At 39.7% G+C, this 24,316-nt stretch overlaps 2 protein-coding genes across 5 annotated transcripts in view; both read left to right on the top strand.

Moving 5' to 3' along the window:
* The first annotated feature begins 1,584 nt into the window (after positions 1–1,584).
* LOC123767169 (uncharacterized) lies at positions 1,585–19,730 on the top strand. Of its 4 annotated transcripts, XR_011222781.1 has the most exons (8): positions 1,585–1,750; positions 5,286–5,639; positions 11,215–11,411; positions 12,087–12,548; positions 12,781–12,927; positions 13,579–13,707; positions 15,598–15,737; positions 17,637–19,730. XR_011222781.1 is itself a non-coding variant. In XM_045756735.2 (7 exons), the coding sequence occupies exons 2-7, from the start codon at positions 5,288–5,290 to the stop codon at positions 15,637–15,639; spliced, it is 1,329 nt and encodes a 442-aa protein (XP_045612691.1). In that variant the 5' UTR covers positions 1,586–1,750; positions 5,286–5,287; the 3' UTR covers positions 15,640–17,176. The 4 variants fall into 4 exon arrangements, 2 of the variants coding, with proteins under 2 accessions (XP_045612691.1, XP_069160923.1); XM_045756735.2 differs by lacking the exon at positions 17,637–19,730 and having other exon boundaries at positions 1,586–1,750; positions 15,598–17,176; XR_011222782.1 differs by lacking the exon at positions 12,087–12,548 and having other exon boundaries at positions 1,628–1,750.
* Positions 19,731–21,412: 1,682 nt separating this feature from the next.
* The window catches only part of Pde11 (Phosphodiesterase 11), a 238,428-nt gene continuing 235,524 nt past the window's right edge, over positions 21,413–24,316 (top strand). The window contains exon 1 of the mRNA XM_045756729.2: positions 21,413–21,557. The gene's annotated coding sequence lies outside the window, so the exon portion shown is untranslated. The remainder of the gene's footprint in view (positions 21,558–24,316) is intronic.

The following is a 24,316-nucleotide window of genomic DNA, read 5'->3' on the forward strand; positions in this document are numbered from 1 at the left end:
CCAACGTATATTGTCGGCAATCCAGGAAATGATGATATTGAAGCCTTACAAAGAGTTCTATATGAACTCCACAAGTGTCAGAAGACTGGCAAATGTTTTTTAATATTGACAAATGCAAGACATGCATGTGGGGCCTTAACAACCCACGCCACAACTTCCAAATTAATAACATTACACTACAGCAGATTGATGAAGAAAAGAGCCTTGGAGTCAAATCCACCATTCGCTGAAAGTTGCACAACAGGTTGGAACAGCAGTCAAAAAAGCTAACCAAACCCTTGTAATAATCAAGCGTACCTTTGGCTTCAAGGAAAAGAAGGTAGTGGTTCAATTGTATAAATCTCGGGTGGGCCCCCATCAAGATTACTGTATCCAAGCATGGAGACCACATCTTCAGAAGGACACAGCTGCTCTGGAAAGGGGGCAACAAAAATCATTCCAGAGCTAAGTCAACTCTTGTGTCAGGAACGGTTGAGGACCACAGGGCTAACAGCACTGCAGACCAGGCATGACTGGGCGAAGCTCATTGAAACTTAAAATACTGAACAATTTAGAATATGATCCTTCAAAAAGTAAGATGTAACACATAATGTAGTAACGGTTTCAAGCTCAGCAAGCCGTAATGTAGGACTGAGAAATGGAGATGCTTTTTCACCTACAGGATTAGAAACCCATGGAACGCCTACCCGCCGATGCCGTAAATGACTAAACTGCGGAATTTCAAAATCCAGCTGGACAGAATCACCAGGACAAATGAGGGTATCTTTGACAAGCCGTCGGCTTCCTATCATCGTCGAGATAACTATATGTAGATATAGTGTGTTCTCAGGTAAATCAGGTTTATTTTTGGTAGGTTTCATTATCTTTTTTTTTGTGATATATACAAGAGTTGTTACATTCTTGTACAGCCACTAGTACGCGTAGCGTTTCGGGCAGGTCCCTGGAATACGATCCCCTGCCGCGAAGAATCGTTTTTTCATCCAAGTACACATTTTACTGTTGCGTTAAACAGAGGCTACAGTTAAGGAATTGCGCCCAGTAAATCCTCCCCGGCCAGGATACGAACCCATGACATAGCGCTCGCGGAACGCCAGGCGAGTGTCTTACCACTACACCACGGAGACTTTGAAGATCTCGTGGGGACTGTTTACTATGTCTTGTACCTTGTATAAAATAAAATATTAGGTTTGTGCATAATATTGGTGTTCTTACATTCTTGCAAAGCTGCTGCCACGGATAGCGTTTTGGGCAGGTTCTTTAATCTAACAGAGAAGGTAAGATTATTAATAGGTAATCTTATCTTAAGATACATTGTAGCAAAAATTTAGTTTAACATAACTACGACATAAATTGATGGAAATAATTATACTGGTGAAGTTGCATGTCCTAAGTACAGTATTAATATTAGGGGAGTGGGTAGCACAATATACTGTGCAAGTTTGAAAGGATAATCTGGCACTGTGGGTAGCAGCACACTGTAGTGTACGTAAGATTAATTACAGAATAACGGAAATTGCTTAGTGTGAAGAAAGCCGGTTAAATAATCGGGCCGAAAATGTATAGAGGAATTTCCAGCTGATGACGTGATGGCGTCTATTAGTCCCGTGAAGATTACGTCACTCAGTAGCTAGCCAGCCGTCGTGGGGGGCGGAGTGTATGTGTGCATTCCTATTTTACTTAAAAATAACCGAGTAAATATAATAAAATACAATTAGAAATCTCAGTGTTCGTAGCTGCAGTTAATTTACAGGTAAGATTAATCTTTGTATATTATATTTTTTAACTGAGATTTGTTCAATTATATAGGTTCACGAGCTGAACCCCAAAAATTCGTTTAGTTAAGAAAGTTACTTAGTTTAATGCAAGACGACCGCGACACACTTCAAGTAATTTAAGTTTGAGGTGAGTTAGTTCAATATAATATATAGCTTACCGATTATGTACCCAACAACCGGCGGCTAGTTTATTGTGCACCCCATACTTATCTTGTGAGTGGTAGCGCAAAAGCATTACAGAGGGCACAAAAAGTCTTTATCAGACCTCATCTTAGATTATTACATAAACAATTTCATCTATCCTTCACACCTTATAGTTACAATGTCAGCTAGTTACAGAGAAAGTGCTATTACAAGCGCTACATTTTTACAGTAAGTCATACATTAATAGAGGGAGGCGGCGGCATTATGAGCGGGGAGTCAGTCAACCAGCGGGCCTACCCTTCACACCCAACTATTTGCCTGCCTTCTTGTACTGACATTTGTAAAATTTGCATATTTGATACATTGTGACTCTTTATCATCCTTAATTGTAAGTGACTCTTTATCGTCTTTGTGTTCAACCCTTTAATACATAAGTTTACATACCCGTAACATGCTCGTGTCTGAAGCTACATACAAATACAACAAAATTATTTATGACAGACAAGGGAACTATTGAGATTATGCGATAAATTTTCGCTCAACCCATAGTTAATGAAGCCAATTTGATCTCTACGTACAATGAAGAAATAGTCTGGACCAGGATTGAACAAGAATTTACGTGACTACTTACGAAACCTGTATATCTTTAATCAGTCATGGCGGCTTTGTATGTATTAAATAGTGTGAGCGAAGCACTACGAGGTTGTTTGTAACAATAATAACCTTGGGTTGTGGAGTTTCCAAGCTCCAGCCCGTCCTTGACTCAAGTCCATTACATCCAGCGGTCGACCCCACAGACAAGTACCACTTGTACTTGTAGGCCCCTCCTAACCACTCTGCAACCCGTTCTCGCAAATTTAATAAGTCTATATTGACTTATTAAATATGTGCATAGGTGACATACTTAACATAATAGTTTCCCTTGAAAAGCTTCATAGAAAACACCGACCTTACCTAACCTACTTAGTATGTTAAGATAAGCATCTTATTGCTTCGTAATTACAATTATTACCTAACCTATACCTATAATAGGTTAAGTAACAATTGTAATTACGAAGCTATAAGATGCTTATTTTAACATACTAAGTAGGTTAGGTAAGGTCGGTGTTTTCTATGAAGCTTTTCAAGGGAAACTATTATGTTTAGTATGTCACCTATGCACGCAACAAATAAGTCAATATTGACTTATTAAATTTGCGAGAACGGGTTGCAACCTGCATACTCCGCCTCCACGCAGGTCGCACACCAAACCTGTGTCAGGTTAGGTTAGGGTCAGTAAGTTTCATTTCTTTGAACTGTAACCTGGGGCTGGTCCTCTCCCCCAGTTCGGTGATGATCTACCTGCACACCTGCTCTAACAAGGTGGTCTCTTATAGACTTACCTCGCCTCCAGGCGATCATGGGAGGGTTTTGTGGGAATTTTACCCAGGATGGATATTCACTGTACGTTTCCCTCATCCATGTCCATACTTCCTGGAGTTTTATCTTAAGCTGTGCTGCAAGACCGGGGAAGAAAAGGGTTGGAAGAATCCATCTCTTGTCTTCCACTTCTTGTGTTCTAGGCCTGAGTAGCTCTGCCCTTGTTTTTTCTCTGAGTTTCTCCTGGGCCGCATGTATTATTGTCTCTGGGTAGTCTCTGTTCCTGAACATATCCCATAGGTCATCAAGCTGGGGATATAGCGTCTCTTCTTTGCTATTAATCCTCTTGAGTCTGAGTCCAAGTGAGTAGGTAGCGATTTCTTCAAGGCTAGTGGGTGGCTCGAGTCAAATTTCAGATACGTGTGAAGGTTAGTCGGTTTATAGTATGCCTTCGTATGCAGATCCCTGGTTAGCTGGTCTATATATACTGTTGTATCTAGGAAATTAATCGTGGAGTCACTGTGTTCGAGGGTAAACTTAAGATTTTCATGAACTGTATTTGACCATGAAAAGAAACCTTCTAGGAGCGGGAAACCGTCCTCCATTATTCCGAAGATATCATCTATGTAACGGAAATATACCGCCGGTCCGTCCTTCCTGTGGGATCGTTTCCTCTCGAACACTACATGCACAAATATTTCAGCGATTGCCACACTACTGGATGCTCCTATCGCTGTACCTTTGGTTTGCCGGTATGCCCGTCCTTCAAATTGCAAAAGGGTGTCTCTCATCACATGGAGGATGGCCTCTTCAAGAGTTTCTTTCGAGGGAGTCTTCCATACTCCTGCGTCTTGAAGTTCCTGTCTAATTTTTGCTCTGTTATCTGTAAAAAAAGAGATTCAGAAATTTATACACGCTGTTCAGTCAAAACGGAAATTTTTTCAAATATAAATTATTATATTAGCATATTGTGCATATATATATATATATATATATGCATAGGTTAGGTTAGATGTTTAGGTTCTGTTGGCGATTATTTGTATTTGTAGTACATGGGTGAAGTATTTGAGTCGAGGACGGGTTGCTAGATTGTAACTTGCTTAGCTAAACGAATTGTGGGGTTCAGTCCCTGAGCCCATTATGTGCCTCTGTAACCCTTTTCACTACCGCCCACAAGATGGGAATGGGGTGCATAATAAATGAACTAAACTTAACTATAAATTCTTCACCCTTGTACTTCAAATACAAATGTTGGACACACGTGGTCGCACATGTGCTGACCTCATTCATCGACTTCATATTGCCAGCACTCAACTTCGCAGCAGTTGTTAGCGTCGACACTACACGCAGATGTGCATCTTCAAGACTCCAACGACCAGACCATCTTGAGCAGCTGCGCTGTACACATCACACTTGATAGCTAGCTCGTGGCCAGTAGATATTTATATTTGACAATAAAACGAAGACAAAGCAAAGCTGTATGTACTGCATTCCTCCCCACTACAAGAGAGCTGCAACTACAACCAAACAACCATTAATACAAATAATCGCCAACAGAGAACCTAAATACCTAACTACATTGAATTTTTATGTATAATATTACTTTATATATGAGAACACACAAATTTGAATACATACAATGTTAGAATTTATAAATGTGTCTGGGGAAGGACGGCCGCTGCTTTAAACAGCCTAGTGTGAGGACTGGTTGCAGAAATGGTTGGGCACCTAATCCCTCTGTTCACCTAGCAAGTAGTAAGTAGGTACGTAGGAGTTTTACTTCTTCTTGATGATACGTGCAGTTTGCACGAAGGGTTTGACCTCCCGATGACTGCACGAGTAAGTCAGCTTGTGGGGTTGCATCTTGGGCGGAAAGGTGCGGGGGAATGAAGGGTGGAATGGGGTTGTGGGAGAGGCAGACTATTCCGGGCACTGCCAAGTACCCTTTCAGTATATCTCTAACTTAAACTGTGACCGTCTTTGTACTGCAGTATATTGTTCCCACAGCAATGAATGGGAACGGAGCCATGAGCATGCCGTACTCTTCACCACCACCTTCATACAGGGAGGCCGTGTCAGAAACTCCTTCATACACGGAGGCCGTGTCAGGCACTCCTTCATACACGGAGGCCGTGTTAGACACCCTCGCCCCTGTTCACAGAATGCAAGTGAGCCACTTGCCCAACGCCACTTCGGCCTCACCAGAAGTGAGCAGTAGTGATCCACCAGGACAGCCGGCCGTAGTATCAAGACAACCACAGTCACTAGCAGCCATTTCCATGCATGAGCACCATTACTGGTGTCCTCCTGGTGCTGAACCTCTATTGGGCGTGCGGGAGGTGCTTGTGTATCCTGGTAAAGGTAAGACATTTCATTACTCTTCTTGGGTGATGCATCATCTTTTGTTTCCCTTGTAGAGGTGAGTTACCTTATTTTCTATGGCGGAGCTATCAGTTGAAGATTGGAACTGATTTCAAGTATAGTAAAAGGCGATGAATTGTAGTCTTTTTACCAGGCCTCATGGTTGACCAGGCTGTTAGACGCTGCTGCACACAGTCTGGCGTAGCTATCAGAATCCGATTGATCACTTGCCCTCTGAAGATATTTATTAAGTTCCCTTTTGAACACCAAAAGAAGTCGATTAGTTATGCCCCTTATATTTAGAGGGGAAGACGTTGAGAAATCTTTGGCTCTTAATGTTCGCAGAATTGTCCCTTGGGAATACTTTATACTTAAACCTCTATTTCTTAATGGGGCTATTATTTACAGTCTACCATACCTCCTGGTCTTGTATGTAATTATTTAAGTGTGCTTTTTTAGAGTTATATATAGTCCCTAAAACATTTCCGGGGTGTAAATATGAATCATAATATACACTTCAAATGGATAATTATGGGCCTAAAGAACTTCAAGGTAAAAAAAAAACCATTTTACAAAATAATTGAAAACTGGGAAATCAGTTTAGATTAACAATTTGTCAAACTGGTTAGAAATGTAAAAATATAAATAAGGAAAATCTATGAACTACGTATAGCAGGGAATGCAAAGACAAATGGTAAATGTATTTGAATTATATAAAATAAAGATTAGGGAAAAGGCAGGGCCATTAAAACTGAGACAGGTCAGGTAACTGGTAATGACAAAGAAATAATTAACACTTTAAGTCAATATATTGTCTATATTTACTAAAGAGCTTAACATTATGTCTTTAGCTGAACAGATCTATAGTGGTGGTGATGTAAACAGGTTGACTAGTTTAGTGGTTACCAGGGAAGACGCTATTAAACAAATAGAAAAATTAAAGCAAAAAAAAAGTCCCCAGGGCCAGTCGAAGTATTTCCCAGGGTGCTTAAAGAGTGTAAATAATGGCTTAGTGATCCCGTATTTTGCATACTTTAATAAATAAATTTGAGTCGAGCAGAGTACCAGAGTCGTGGAAGGTTGCTAATGTTGTACTGGTTTTTAAAAAGGGAGATAAATCACTTGCGTTTAATTATCGACCAAGTAGTTTAACGTCTATTGTAGGAAAATTGCTTAACTTGATAATCGCAAAAGCAAAGTTGGCTACATCTTAAAAAACATAATTAATTAATCATTCATCACGTGGTTTTATTAAGAGCCATTCATGTTTCATACATTTGCTTTCATCCTATTCCAGCATATTTGAGGCAGTTAATAGTAGATAGGATTGTGATACTGTGCCTTAAGGTATTACTGATTAGAAAGATAGAGGTTTGTGGTATTAGGGTGCTATCTTAAGTTGGATAAGGGCATTCCCAGCTCGCCCGCTGTGCACTACACACTCACTGTAAAAGGGGGTTGTTTGGGTTTAAACTGTTAGTAGATACTGTAGTGGTATGGGAATGGATATGGGAAGAGGAGGCAATAAAAGTATGTGTTGGGGGGAGGGGGGGAAATTGATAAAAGGAATAGGGAAGGAGAAGGGCCTCAAAATATCAATACACTTACGGTATATTACACAAACAGTATGAGTCTAAGAAACAAAATAAACTATTTAAGTGCTCTTGTCTGCACATAAATAATAAATATTATCGTAATTACCAAAACGTGGATAAATATAGAAACAAGGGAACTATTAGCTGAATATCAAATTAACGGATTTAAACTTTCATACATAAATACATATTAGACGAGGAGGGGGAGTTGCTATATATGTCACGAGATAATTTGATATGTAGTATCAAAGAGGGAATCAAAACTGAGCCCCACACAGAAACTATTTGGTTAGAATTAAGCGAAAAGCAAAAAATCTTATGAGTTATATACAGGCCACCAAACTTAGAATGGAAGCAAAACATCAATGGGATGAAATATCTAGAGCATCTAGGTCAAACAGTATTTGTTATAGGTGACTTTAATTTTAGTAGAATAAACTGGCTTTACAGAACAAGGAATACCGAATTCGAAGATATTTTAGATTTGACGATTGCTTCCTTAAGCAACACATTAAGGAACCAACGCGGAAAAATAATATTTTAGACTTAGTATTAACTAACAGGGACACAGATTAAATGATATCGAAATAAGGAGTGAGCTAGGAACAGTGATCACAAGGAAATTAGATTTAGCATAGAATGGAATAGATGTGTAAGAGAGAATTCTGTTAAAGTGCCAGATTTCCGAAAAGCTTATTTTAATGGACTAAGCTATTTCTTTGGTGGAATAGATTGGACAGACGTGTTGGCATGGACCCAAGTGTAGTAGTACACACACGTTTTATAGAATATTTTCTGCTAGGATAGGACTCAAGTAGCCTTTATTGTCCTAAAGTCAGCTTTCCATGTAGCCAACGGTGAAATTAGAACAACTTTCTGAATTTGAAATTAAATGTAATCTGTGTTGGATAAAGAACTATCTGTCCAACAGGCCTGCTAGTGTCCTATTTAAAGGAGGTAAAATTGCGACTGCATTTGAACTAGGCACACATCAAGGTGGTGTATTAAGCCTATGCTCTTTAATATATTTATCCACAAACTTATCCATGACATGCCTAATGAAACTGTTATATGTTATGTTGATGATATTTGTATTATGCATACAGTAAACCAAGACTACAAGCATTACTTGAGACTTTCTAAGAAAATAGTAGAATGTTGCCTCATAATCTTTGTTGATACAAGGGTTCTTATTCCTTATTCTCTTCATCATGATAACTATACTATTAATTAATGGAGTGCCCGGGGAGCCTTGAGTCTTATAAATATCACGGAATCGAGGTCAATGATACACATTTCATCAGTAACCTTCGGAAAAAACGTGTTGAGCGTCTTAAATCTCTCAAAACTCTTGTGGGTCAAGGATTTGTCATTAACATATTATATGTTCGTGGCTTATATATTGCCTTTATACGATCTGTTGTTGATTATTATACCTTACATCTTGCTAATTGTTATCCTAAATTTACAATTACACAACTAAGATGTAGTATAAAATGATGCCCTTTGCATCATCCTGGGTTGTCCTTGAACTGTCAGAATTGTTAACGTGAGAAATAAACTAAGACTACCCTCCATTTATGAGAGAATAGTTCTACTTAATACTATGTTTTGTGCCTAAATTTTGAAAAATAATGATCCAGCAATATTTAAATTAAATTTAGATTCATTCTAATCAACTCTGTTCCCTCAATCCTCCACAAAATAATCCTTACAATGTGTGGTTCAGTTGTTGTGCCAATAATCTCGTGAAACTTAATGTATCTCTTAAACATGATAAAATTATTAACTATATTTCCCCTTAGATATGTGCAGGTCTCTATACATTATACACCCATCAGTGTAAAGCAGACCTATAACACAAACTATGAGGTCCACAACACTAGAAGCTTTTAACAGTTATTTTCAAAATCTCAAACCAACTGAATTCTATGCCTTTACTGATGGTTCTATGCAATTGGGCACAGTTTGAGCAGGTTGCGCGTGTGTAGTATATAACGCAAATGAACTGATCACGTTTAATATGCAGAGATTAAGCGACTGGGCACACAACACAAGACTGAGCTATTGGGTATTTATCTAGCCACTTGAGTACCTTAAGTACCTTGAGTACCTTAAGGTCAATGGGTGTGGAATGGTATTTTGTGACTAAAAGTGTTCTACAGTCTTTAAATAATCCATCACAATTAATGTCTGAAAAAGCTTATAATATTAAATGGATTTTGCTTTTTGCCAATGCTGATAACTTTAGTATACAATCTTATGGATCCCATCCCATGTTGGGGCTGGAAAGCATGATTTTGTAGAACGATTGGCTAATGAAGCTTGCAGGAAAGAAATCAGACTATAACTTTCAATCATCTAATGCAATTATTAAAAAACATACAAATTAAGGAGATTACTTCAGGTTTGGAAGAACAAAGAAATGGCCAAAGACCTGAATGCTGAAGTATTAAAAGTTTTGACAACTTTTGTGTATGGTCAGCAGGGTAATCGGTCAGGCAATGTGATGTAGTCGATGTGGTAATATACCTTGGCTATAGGCCACTGGCAAGTTAGTGAGGCTGAGCCACTACCACAATATTCGGCTTGTAAACTGTGTGACAAACCATTAAATCATTCACTTGAACATTGCACTATTGAATGTGAAACTGTCAAAGATTTTACATCACATTTACTGTTGTACAATCAACTATGTAACTATTTCATTTAATCTGGTATACTGGAAGACATCCTAGCCATTTATCCAAAATTTGCGTGTCCATTATAAACAAATAAAGAACGAGAATTTGATTTATTTACGGTATTATTATATTTTTTTAAGCTGCGTATCTCATGAATCCGTCACTGCCTTGTGTAGACGTGGACAACAGAACGTTGCATTTACACATTCCTAAACTGAAGCATTATTTATGATATCTGACGTAGTAGTGTGTAGCCTCATGAAATGTGTGTGCGCGTCAGGCTACAATTTAGGCGTGTTGACTGTTGTATGATCCTGTCCTGTGTGGCAGTTAATGCTAGCACCACCTCAGTCCTGTATGTGGCAGTTAATGCTAGCACCACCTCAGTCCTGTATGTGGCAGTTAATGCTAGCACCACCTCACTGTAGCAAGGCCAAGTTTAATTACTCAAATTTGGCAAAATTGTATATTTTTCAGTAATGTTAATAATAATATCTTCATACTGAATTATAACAGTATACTTTGAGTTATAATATTGTCCCTTATACTAATATTACTGGATGTCATACTGAGTTCTAACACTGTACTTTATAAGACTTAGTACTAATTATACTGTACTTTATAAGACCTAGTACTAGTTATACTGAACGTCATAAGACCTTGTACTAATTATACTGTGCTTCATAAGACCTTGTACTAATTATACTGTACTTCATAAGACCTTGTACTAATTATACTGTACTTCACAAGGCCTTGTACTAATAATACTGTACTTCATAATGACTAATATTACTGTACAGTACTTTACAGTGAGTTAAAATATTGTACTTCATACTGAGTTAGAATACTGAACTTCATACTGAGTTAAATACTGTGCCTCATACTGACTAATAATGCTGTACTTCATACAAATAATACTGTACTTCATGCTGAATTTTAATACTTTACTACAAATTGAGTTATTGTACTGTACTTCATGTAGTTGTAATACTGTACTTCATGCTGAAATATAATACTTTACTTCATGTTGAATAATAATGCATACTTCATACTGCATTTATTGTAATCTTGTGAAATAAAGGTCTCTGAGAAAATGTCACCTTCAGTGTTGTATCTAGCAAGGAATTGTTGAGTATGTGTTTAATGAGTGTGTTGCTGCCTCACACGACTGTGTATAACTGTGTAACATGAATGTGTTGCTGTCTCACACAATTGTGTATAATTGTGTAACATGAATGTGTTGCTGCCTCACACAATTGTGTATAACTGTGTAACATGAGTGTGTTGCTACTCCAGGTAGGGTGTACAAGATCAAGGACAGTCTGAAGCAGTTAATATTGACAGCTAAGGAGAAAGAGGAGGGGGAGTGCTGTGACTGCTGCAGTGCAAGTGCCTATCAGAAACGCTACACTCTGAGGACCATAGACTTGCGCGAGGTTGCCCTAATGAGGAGATTTGTCGATTCCATTAACTTCTTCTCTGCTCCAGACAGGGTATGTCACCCAGTGCTTCTTCCTCACTCCCATGTTACTCTATCTACTAGAAAAGTTGAGTGTTTTCCACTGGTGGGCCCTAACATGCACTCTCATTTGCACCACAAGTATTCGCCCAGATCTTCTTAGTGCTGAGTTCTCTAAAATATCTTACGTAACAATCTACGTCACTTCCAGTCAATGAGTCACAAATATGTTGAAGGTTAAGTACACAACACCTGCTGTTATAGGAAATGTTTTAACCCTTCAGTGGTAAGTTTAGTACACATCACCTGTTATAGGAGCCTAACCCCTCAAAAATGATAGTACCAATAGCAGCCATCAGGGCGAACGTACACAAATGAACTCTTGTAGCCAACAAGGTCCATATGTATATACTATTAAATTAATATAAATTTCTCTGGACATGTTGTACCTTCCTGACATGTCTGGATACGTTGTACCTTCCCGAAATGTTAATATACACGAATAAACTTCGTGACAGCAATGTTTCAAGATCCGCTGATCACAAAAATATGTTCTTAATTAAGACCTAATACAGCGTATATTAGGCTTGTGAATTTGTATTTAGGCCTAGGACATGTCCGGCTAGGTTTTAGGTACTGTTCCATTTCCTTGGCTCGCCGTTTGGGCTAATCCAGTACTACAAAAGTGAACTTGTTTTGTGTCCAACAGTCGATTGTTGTACGTTGCTGTAAGAACTATTATTTCTGGAGGACGGGCACTAAGAACAGGACGCTGGTGACTTGTGAAGGGTTTCCCCCCGTGTTTCCTGATCTGTTACAACACTCCGGCGCTGTGCTGCCTTTACGGCCGTGTGGTCCCTGGACGGGTCTCTGGACGTGTCCCACCTTCCCGACGTGTCCCTGGACGTGTCCCACCTTCCCGACGTGTCCATGGACGTATCCCACCTTCCCGACGTGTCCCACCTTCCCGACGTGTCCATGGACGTATCCCACCTTCCCGACGGGTCTCTGGACGTGTCCCACCTTCCCGACGTGTTCCACCTTCCCGACGTGTCCCACCTTCCCGACGTGTCCCTGGACGTGTCCCACCTTCCCAACGTGTCTCTTGACATTTCGTACCTTCCTGACGTGTCTGGACATGCCGTACCTTCCTGACATGTCTGGCTACGTGGTACGTTCCCGAAATGCTTGTAGACATGTCTTGACTTTGTGACAGCAATTTTTCAAGATCCGCTGCTCACAAGATTGATTTCCTCAGTGTTTTATGTTTTAAGACATTTACCTCAGTTCGTATTTTTCAATACTCTTAAAAGATATGAAGTAAGTTGATTAACTAATATAACTTTAATGGTATCTGTGTTAAGTTTTATGTGCAAACATATAAGTTAATTGTATGTTTGCAGCACATGGACATTAAAGTCTTGCCGGATGCACCAATTGGTAGAATACACACACATGGAAATCGCAAGTATACCATCAGTAACACCTCGGGGGATATGTTGTTTACTGTGAAGAGGGAGAGCGGTTTCCTCTCACAACCTCCCTTCCAGGTGAGTCTCAGGTCTTGTGAAGCAAGAGTCCAGGTAAGTCTCAGGTCTTGTGAAGCAAGAGTCCAGGTATGTCTCAGGTCTTGTGAAGCAAGAGTCCAGCTATTTGTTCCAGACCGCTTCAGACACCATAATCAAAACCACATTGCGTCACCCTCCATCACAGCCCACGACTCACTACGATGGCGGGTCCTGTTCAACCCAACACAGCAGTTGGGTTGAATGCTACGGAGAGGCTGGTAGGCTACCACATAACCCGGGCTGTAATAACTAGAAATCCTTAACACACAAGAACCAAAAAGTCAAACATATTCCTTCGTCATCGTCAACTCTCAAAACATTAAACTTTGAGAGAATAGTGCACTATTCACACATTCATTCACATAGACACCTGATACAGTTTATCGAGATAACATTTACAAGAATTTGTAAAACATAGATTACAATGACCTTTAAAAATACATCAGTCTTTTTTAGTACAAATGATCATTTATTTCCAGCAATTTAAAAAGTTTGGACACTAACTTCACCTTGTAATAAATTGTTTATATATGATGTTTAATAACTTCCGGGTTCAAGTGGATGGCCTGGAGCTTACTCGTGTGATCTAACCTGGGAGTTACTGAACACATGTTATAATGTTTTGTACGGCAGATCTTTACAGATGGCGGAGAAGAGATTGGCAACATCAGTTGCGGCCACAGAGGCAAGCACAGGCTTCAGTTCCCCTTAGACCTACAAGTGCAACACAAGCTCCTGCTATTGTGTCTTGCTATTAGTCTAGTAAGTTTTTGTCTTTTATGCTTGGATCACAGACCAGGTGCAAGTTGGGTTTATCTTTTCTGACAGAGAAGTAAAACTTAATATATTTAGAAAGAGTTAAAGTCTCAGCTTCAGTAACAGTCAAGTATTTCTGAGGCTTCTCCATTCTTTGACCTTCCTGGAATGAGTGCTAGGATGACAGGCTCTTAACTTTTATGATCTAATTTGAGTCCCCAATAATACAAGTGATATACTGTATATATATATATATATATATATATATATATATATATATATATATATATATATATATATATATATATATATATATATATATATATATATATATATATAAGAAATATAAAGGGGAAATGCGTGCTGTATCTTGGGTACGCACCCGACCCCCGAGGAACTGGACGAGGTCTTCGAACACTGATTGGTATATTGTTATATAAGTGTGTGTTTTCTGTAAACTGTAACATTGCAATAAAATCAAATAAAAAAATAAATAAATAATAGGGGTGGTAGGAGAGGAAAAGATTAAAGTATTCAGTGAGAATCCACAAGGTCTTCTCTGAACACTATTTATTTTCTTCTTCGAGGATGTGGGTCCCTTTAATTAAACCAGTGGTGGTACCCCTATATATATATATATATATATATATATATATATATATATATATATATATATATATATATGCGAACAAGCCTGAATGGTCCCCAGGACAATATGCAACTGAAAACTCACACCCCAGAAGTGACTCGAACCCATACTCCCAGATGCCACGCAACTGGTATGTACAAGACGCCTTAATCCACTTGACCATCACGACCGGACAAAATGAGGTGATAGCCGAGGCTATTTGAACCACCCCACCGCCGGCACTCGGATAGTAATCTTGGGCATAGCATTTTACCAAACTATCCGAGTGCCGGCGGTGGGGTGGTTCAAATAGCCTCGGCTATCACCTCATTTTGTCCGGTCGTGATGGTCAAGTGGATTAAGGCGTCTTGTACATACCAGTTGCGTGGCATCTGGGAGTATGGGTTCGAGTCACTTCTGGGGTGTGAGTTTTCAGTTGCATATTGTCCTGGGGACCATTCAGGCTTGTTCGCATTTGTGTTCCTCACGTGTGCCCCAAAGAATGAGGTGATTTGGTAAAATGCTATGCCCAAGATTACTATCCGAGTGCCGGCGGTGGGGTGGTTCAAATAGCCTCGGCTATCACCTCATTTTGTCCGGTCGTGATGGTCAAGTGGATTAAGGCGTCTTGTACATACCAGTTGCGTGGCATCTGGGAGTATGGGTTCGAGTCACTTCTGGGGTGTGAGTTTTCAGTTTGTTAGTTATATATATATATATATATATATATATATATATATATATATATATATATATATATATATATATACAGTATATATATATATAATATTCATAAATTTAAGGAATTTCCTGTCTTAATTCTTCCTTCATGGTCTGACATTGTTCATCACATGTTAATTTCTTCATGATTTACACACACACATTCATATATACATATATATACACACACACACATATTTTACAAGAATAATCACAAAAACTTCCAATTAAGTTATGCAGAAGGATCCATATTTTTTTACACATTTTTGTTCATTAGTAATTTTTTGTTTAAATTGTCAGGGGAAAGCGCCAAGCCATTACAACTTTATAGCACTGGGTGATCATTTAGTAGCTAATAGTATATTGTGAAAGAGACTAACAGCCTGTTTTGTCAGATATTATACAAACACTTGTAATGACCTATAACATGAAGGGAGGAAAATATCTACACCTGTTAAGACATTACCTGAAGTTGGATTAGTAAAATTACATGTGAGTTATTCACTCCAACATTAATAATCTAAAATAGGGTTTTTCTTATCTTACAGCAAGATGATGCGGACGAGAGCAGACGTGATAGCTCAAGTTAGCGAAGAGCATTATCTCAGTTCATTTTTTGGCTTCAGCTACTTCGTGTTTGCTCAACGTCTCTCTTGAGAGAAATGAGAAGAATGTTGTTAATTAGTCGGTTAGTGTATCAGTGTGTGGTACACACTGTACTGAATTTAAACACATTAAGAAAGTCCTATAAATGCATAATAATAGTTCATAATATAATTTCCTATATATACATAATAACATAATATACTTAGTCCAATAATATTAAAGCTCAGTATGTAGCACAGGAGAGCCAGGAAGATTTGGACGCCTTTCAGGAGAGTATTTCTCTAAAACCAGGCATTAAAGACTTCGCATTTGAATAGTAACATACTATTGAAATATATCTTGGCTTCACAAGGTAGACATTTTAAATTACCATATTTATACCAACTGTCAGGAGGCTTCCCCATACCTGGAAAACGTTATAAAGAATTACTTAAATCTAAATGAGTTTGGCTAAATAATAAAGAAGTATTTATATGAGACAACACACTTACTGTGTCAGAAATACTTTTATATTTACAAAAAGTGTTAAATATATTATATATATATATGCATATATTTTATTCCTGTAAGCAGAAAGTTGTTCTTGTAAACTGGATTAGAGACACTCTTAAAGCTTTATGTGGACCAAGTATTAGAGTGGAGTTAATGAGGTTTTTAATGTTTCATATTGACGTAAAATGCAAGAAAATTAAGAATACAATAATTATGTTACTTTCTGATTACATTTTTTGTGTGTGGATAGGCAGGCAGGAAGGGTACTCAGTAGACAAAATATTGAAGGTCTTGCGAGGCAGGATCAGGTATAACATTTGGGGTTTACGGCTCATGCTCGGTGATGATATGGGAAATTTGTTTACTGAGAATTATATAAAATATATTTAAATGTAATAATTTCCCCTGTAAATTAATGTAAATATAATCTCCAATTTTTGTAAATCATTTAAAGAAAAATAAGTATAACATTCAGGGGTTTTAAAGATCATGTTCTGTGATAATGAAACATTTGTTCACTGAGAATTATAATATAGTATTGCCTTGTAAAACTTATGTATATATGATTTATATTCTATTTTCTTAAATAATGATAAAAAAATATATATATATTTTATAAAAGATGAAAATTATCAGAAAATAAACATTGGACTTCAAAACTAAAGATTTATTATACAAAAGATATAGCATTACTTCTAAAAGTCTGAAATGCTGATCAGTAGTAAAGGTGGTATGCGCAGCACAAGTTCCAAATGGAAGGGACACTGGCATCCAGAGGTGTACCAAGCTCCTCAGTGTATATACATCGAGAAATTTAATGCTGAAAAGTATTGAGAACTAAAGTATACTTTGCTGGTTGGTCAGTAATTTAACGTTATGGATTTAACAACCTTTCCGCTGTTGTTAAGCCTTAAGCTAAACACCAAACTAGGTGGTAGTGATGACCCTTCTGGAGGTTGCTGGGAAGGACTGCACCACAGGTGACCTGTACACCTGGGGGTGGGGAGGGCACTGTACTTAATGTAGGTTGTGTGAGGCTTGTGAGACCTAATTTGGGCTGCTCAAGGAGGAGGCACGAGGGAGGTCAAAGTAAGAATATTAGACACAGGTGCGTGGGGTGATTAATGTCAAGAATTACCATCAAACACATCAACCCCCCATTGTTTAAATTAATACTGTACATAAAAATAAGATTTTTTACTTGCTTCACCACCCTGACCTCCCTACACCTTCACCACCCTGACCTCCCTACACCTTCACCACCCTGACCTCCCTACACCTTCACCACCCTGACCTCCCTACACCTTCACCACCCTGACCTCCCTAAAAGAGTTACTTTTTCAACGTCTTTCTGAAGTGAAGAAAAATGTAAGGAAAATATAGAAGATTCGCGCTAGATTTACATTTTTCTTCACTTGACAAAATTACTATTTTAATAATTGCTGTAATGTATAATAATTTTTGCTCTTCCTTCTGCTGGGTCATGAAGGAAGCGGGCCTCGGGTGAAAGGGGACTCGTTCGTCCACCTCCTGAGGGGCGCGCGGCCCAACAGGCTCTGCTTCAGGAGGCTGGGGTCGTTCTTGCCCTTGCTGGGGTGGTTCTTCTCCGGCCCCGACCACGACGGTCTCCGGGTCTGGAGTCCCTGTGCCTTCTTTTACCAACTTCGAGGTCAACTCCGGAGCTGGAGCTCCCGGGGCAGTTCTTCAACCTCGCTCTGACAGTTCCTGCGACAGCGCTGGAACCAATCGTATTGCGTTTGCCTTTCCATTGGAGACTTTCGGCGCCGTGGAGAGGGGGTGACCTGCTGCATGGGTAACAGCTTCTCCCCCGTATCAACCTACCATGGCTTTGCGTCCTGGAGAGGCCACTCCAGACCGACAAGTCGATTGTGGATTTGATAATGGACTTGATTGTGGACTTGATTATTAAGTCGATTGTGGACTTGATAATGGTCCAGGACGGACCGGAACGTCGTCGTCTCTTCAATTTCTAGTGTAGTTTGGTCAACACTACACTCATGAACTGTTTGGCCCTGCTATGTGGCAGTTATGACCCAATATATACCAGTTGTGACTGGGTATAATGTTATAACTTTATTGACGAATTGTACATATGACACCATTTACTTACATATCTTGTATAATAATCGCTATAATGTTATACACTTGCAGGTGTATAGGATTATTGTGTTTATATTTAATATTTCAATGTATTGTTTTGGGTATTATGAATAGCTTGTTTGAATGGCACGCGACCTGACCAGTATGTGTGTGTGTACTCACCTAGTTGAGCTTCGGCTCTTTTTCCCTCCTTCTCAACTGGCGTACAGGTTCCTGAGCCTACTGGGCTCTATCATATATACCCTTGAAACTGTGTATGGAGTCAGCCTCCACCACATCACTTCCTAATGCATTCCATTTGTCAACTACTCTGACACTGAAAAAGATTTATCTAACGTCTCTATGGTTCATTTGGGCACTCAATTTCCACCTGTGTCCCCTAGTGCGTGTGCCCCTTGTGTCAAATAGTCTTTATCTACCCTTTATCCCCTCCCCCCCTAACTCTTCTATGGTTTTGTGTGCGTGCATTTGTGTGTTTGCGTCTCGTGCTTCAGGGCAGCCAACCCTTGCAGGGGTGAACTGCACATAATTATTAAACTACTGTTGTATGTTATTATTCTTTGATAGAACATCTGCAAATGTTCTAGTTTCTAACGTTCTTTACCAGGTTTATTTAAATTGTACAGTTTATTACCCCGACATAACTATCTACGGGCTCACCGTAGCCCGTGTTACTTGGAACTTTTTGTTCCAGGTAGCGAATCTTTAACAACAACAACATACCCCGACAACTGACATATTGCATAATGGCAGTTGTATTGTTTAGCTGAGCTGTGGAGGAGGGTGGACGACCCTCTTGTCTTCACTGGTCTGGGGGCTCTGGCAGGGGAAAGTAGGAAAGTGTTGTACTCTGATGAGCCAATTGTAATAGTTTTATTTTATGTCTGGTAAGACTTCGATTTTTTGGGATGATTGTCTTCTAAGCTATCAGTGTATAGTTATATATATTTTTTTTACTTGTAAATCTCGTGTGTAAGTGACATTATTTATTTTCCTTTGTGGGGACTTGGTCATTTTTTCGGGTCATTTGGGACTTTAACTTTTGCACGGAATTTTGACTTTGCCATTTGTCAGTCTAGTTGGGACTTCGTTTTTTGATGGCAAAGTGATTAGTTTCAGTGACTTGTTTCTTGCTAATGTTAACGATAAGAAGATTTATCCACACTTGTTACTTGATTGTTATCAAGTCTCTTGAGACTAATTTTGATTAGTCCTTAGTGACTTTGCTTTTTGAATAACGTCACCATTTATCCACTTTGTCCACAACGTAGACGCACTTAACTTGTCCTCTAGTGTACCCATGTTGTTAAGTTTTGCCACCTGGTTAACTTGGTAACATCTTGCTACAGTGACTAGTACCCTTGAGACCAAAAGTATTATATTATTAACTTTATTGCAGTGTACATCTTGTAAATAACTGTCATGTAGTCTAAGTTCACATCAGTAAACTGGTAAACTGTTGTTTTAGACTTTCACTATGTCCCTAGACCATTAATGTTGTGATTTGCTTGAGGCCAAGAGTGCCAGTCACTGAGTGGGGGGGGGGGGAGTGTATACCAGGAGCCTTACTTGCGGGTCATGACAAGTGGCATAAGTATTTTTATATTTTGTCATGATGAACATTCACGCCCTGATGAGTTACCAAACTACCTGTTTTGGGGAAAAAATATATTCAATTATTTTTCATTCTCAAATTACGTCAATTTTTGGCCATACGGCTAAATTCAGACGTAATTTGTAAGAGGACGGGTTCTCTTTGCAAAGAGAATGGAAAGGAATTCGAGGCAGAGGAAAGGGAAGAGAGAGGCAGATAGAATGGGAGGGAAATAGAGGCAGAGAAAACTGGAAGAAGGAAGAGAGGCGGAGAGAACAGGAGGGAGATAAGCAAAGGGAACGGGAGGCAAGGTGAGAGAGAAACAGACCCATAGCCCGTCAAGTTTATTATATGGGATCTTAAAGGTATTCTCGCTAGCTATAGTTAGCTTTTATCCTACAGTGGAGGATAAAAGGTGGATCCTCCCGACCCTACTTTTTCCTAGCCTGGCGGGGAATCTGAAGCGATAGTTCAGACTTGTGGATCTGGATGAGGCAAACATACGGTGAACACCCCTCCTGGGCAAACTTCCCACAGGACGCACCTGTGGGAAGCTTCTATGCATGGAAGCGATAGAAATCCATCAAGGACAACCTCGTCCAAGCAGGTCGGCAACTTGGCGCCCAGAACTTAACAAGGGAGGAACTAGCTAGCACAGCAAAGAAACGTCCAAACCTACCGACGTTGACTTAACCTGATACAGGAGTCCGCAATGAACGCTTGGACAGCCAGAACTTGTGGAGCGGTTGAAGGGAACCACATTTGAAAAAGATAAAATTTCATCAGACGAGGAAAAAAGTAGGGAAGAAATTAAGGGAACTTGTACCTCCTAATGACATTGAAGTTTGCCTTGACTACAGGCACAAATCGATATTTAATATGCTGCATAGTGTGTAGTGAAGACAACGTGTGTATCTCAATCCTGGAATAATCAGTGTTGCCGTATGAGGCTATTTTACACTCTTGTGCTTTGTCTTGCCCTTCTACTCGGTAATTAGACATACGGTCCTCTTCACACCTTACTTACACAAGCTTCTCTCCGAATGTTGTTTTAGTTCGTAGGATCCAGGATTCATCAAGTATTTACGCATCTATTTACGAAAATATCTTTTCTCAATCTTTGGCGGCTTTGTTTACATTTATTAAACAATTTACGAGCATCTACACTTCCCGAGCAAATGTTATTATAAACAGCCTCTTAAAGCTTCAGAGCTTATAAACTGTTAAATATATGTAAACAAACCCGCGAAAAGATATACAGGTTCGTAAGTAGATTCGTAAATTCGTTCTGCCCGAAACGCTGTGCGTACTAGTGGCTTTACAAGATTGTAATTACCATATTATATATCCTCACAATCCCAATGTACCTTCTTGTGTATATATATATATATATATATATATATATAATATATAATATATAATATATAATATATAATATATATATAAATAAATAAATACATTCTTGTTGCCGCGGTGATGCCACAGAATGAAGTTACTATTTTAGCCCACAGATGTCTCCGTGGCGGCGTGTGGCTGGTGTCCCCGTCAGCTGATGCCACAGTGTATTGTGAACAGTGCGGGAGGGTGTTTGTGTCGTCTCTGGTCCTATCATACCTATACTTTCTCACAGAAAACTTCTTTTGATTTTACTCGGATTCGTTTCTTCATTGACAGGTGGCTGCAGTCTTTCATAAGGTACGTGGAAACTCGAAGTTTATTGTTGTTGTAAAAGAACATTGTCTTAATTTGGTGTTGCGTTATTCTACGTTGATAAGAACAAATTTCCAGAATAAGGATAGGCCAATATTGGTGCAAGAGCTGCTAGGGAACACTAGACGCCACAAGGAGCCTCATCTTGTGTGCAAGTGATAGTGTTATATGGGTGTAAGTAACCCTCACTATACCTTACACTACACCCTATCTCAGAATCACACGAAAACGATTTATGGTTGACGTTAATATTCACGGATTGTGTTTTCTCATGAAATAATTGCTATGCAAAGATCATTTTGCATTGTTTAATGTGTCTGAGCCATTACAGCTGGCGTGTCAATGCACGTGTTTCCCAGCTGTGGCAAAAGCTTGAATAACTTGCCTGGTGCTTGAATAACTCGCTCAGGGCCTCATTCTGGGGGTCAAACTTGAGGCATGACGCTGTCTGCACCTGCAGCAGCCGCTCAATATATTGTATCCTAAGGTAATGTTGGCCGTGAGGCGTGACGCAGATCAGACACACACACACACACACACACACACACACACACACACACACAGGTGTGTAGGCTAGCTAAGCAGCAAAGTAAAAGGGCATGGAGAAACTATAGGAATAACAGGACACTGGAGAGCAGAGAAAGATACCAGAATGCCAGGAATGAATATGTCAGGATGAGAAGAGAGGCAGAAAGACAATACGAAAATGACATCGCAAGCAAGGCAAAGACTCAGCCTAAATTGTTGCATAGCCACATTAGGAGAAAAACAACAGTAAAGGAACAGGTTATGAGATTAAGGATAGGGGCGGAAGGATTCACTACAAATGACAAGGAAGTGTGTGAGGAATTGAATAAGAAATTCCAGGAGGTCTTCACCTTAGAGCAAGGAGAAATTCCAGAGGTAAGTGAGGGAATAGCTAACCAGGAACCACTGGAAGAGTTTGAGATTACCAGTGGGGAAGTAAGGAAGTATTTACTAGAGTTGGACGTGACGAAGGCTATAGGCCCAGATGGAATCTCCCCTTGGGTTCTAAAGGAAGGAGCAAGAGAACTGAGCCTACCACTCTCCATAGTGTATAACAAATCACTGGCAACAGGGGAACTGCCAGATATTTGGAAAGCAGCTAACGTAGTCCCGATATACAAGAAAGGGGATAGACAGGAGGCACTGAACTACAGGCCAGTGTCCCTAACCTGCATACCATGCAAGCTGATGGAGAAGATTGTGCGAAAAAAACTAGTGGAGCATCTGGAGCGAAGGAACTTTGTAACATAGCATCAACATGGGTTCAGGGATGGCAGGTCCTGCCTCACAGGGTTACTTGAATTCTACGACCAGGCAACAAAAATAAGGCAAGAAAGAGAAGGGTGGGCAGACTGCATATTTTTGGATTGTCAGAAAGCCTTTGATACAGTGCCACACAAGAGGCTAGTGCGAAAGTTGGAGATGCAGGCTGGAGTGAGAGGGAAGGTACTCCGGTGGATAGAGGAGTACCTAAGCAACAGGAGACAACGAGTCTGTGTGAGGGGTGAGGTCTCAGATTGGCGAGACGTCACAAGTGGAGTCCCGCAGGGGTCAGTCCTTGGACCTATACTGTTTCTGGTATATGTAAATGATCTCCCAGAGGGTATAGATTCGTTCCTCTCAATGTTTGCCGACGATGCAAAAATTATGAGGAGGATTGAAACAGAGGATGATAGTAGGAGGCTACAAGATGACCTGGATAGACTGAGTGAATGGTCCAACAAATGGCTGTTGAAGTTCAACCCGAGTAAATGAAAAGTAATGAAACTAGGCAATGGAAACAGGAGGCCAGGCACAGGATACAGAATAGGAGATGAAGTACTTAATGAAACAGACAGAGAGAAAGATCTAGGAGTTGATATCACACCAAACCTGTCTCCTGCAGCCCACATAAAGAGAATAACGTCTGCGGCATATGCGAGGCTGGCTAACATCAGAACGGCGTTCAGGAACCTGTGTAAGGAATCATTCAGAATCTTGTACACCACATATGTAAGACCAATCCTGGAGTATGCGGCCCCAGCATGGAGCCCGTACCTTGTCAAGCACAAGACGAAGCTGGAAAAAGTCCAAAGGTATGCTACTAGACTAGTCCCAGAACTAAGAGGCATGACTTATGAGGAAAGGCTGCGGGAAATGCACCTTACGACACTGGAAGACAGAAGAGTAAGGGGGGACATGATCACAACCTACAAAATCCTCAGTGGAATCGACCGGGTAAACAAGGATGAACTATTCAACACTGGTGGGACGCGAACAAGGGGACACAGGTGGAAGCTGAGTACCCAAATGAGCCACAGAGACGTTAGAAAGAACTTTTTCAGTGTCAGAGTAGTTAGTAAATGGAATGCATTAGGAAGTGATGTGGTGGAGGCTGACTCCATACACAGTTTCAAATGTAGATATGATAGAGCCCAATAGGCTCAGGAATCTGTACACCAGTTGATTGACGGTTGAGAGGCGGGACCAAAGAGCCAGAGCTCAACCCCCGCAAGCACAATTAGGTGAGTACAATTAGGTGAGTACACACACACACACACACAGAAATTTGCCAGAAATTGGAAAGCAGAAATTTGGAAAGTTTGCCAGAAATTTGGCAGAAATTTGTTTGCCAGAAATTTGCCAGAAAAGAAAAAGTTTGCCAGAAATTTGCCAGAAAAGAAAAAGTTTGCCAGAAATTTGCCAGAAATTTGGAAAGCAGCTAACGTAGTCCCGAT

This window comes from Procambarus clarkii, chromosome 53 (genome assembly GCF_040958095.1).
Source record: "Procambarus clarkii isolate CNS0578487 chromosome 53, FALCON_Pclarkii_2.0, whole genome shotgun sequence".
Taxonomy (NCBI): domain Eukaryota; kingdom Metazoa; phylum Arthropoda; class Malacostraca; order Decapoda; family Cambaridae; genus Procambarus; species Procambarus clarkii.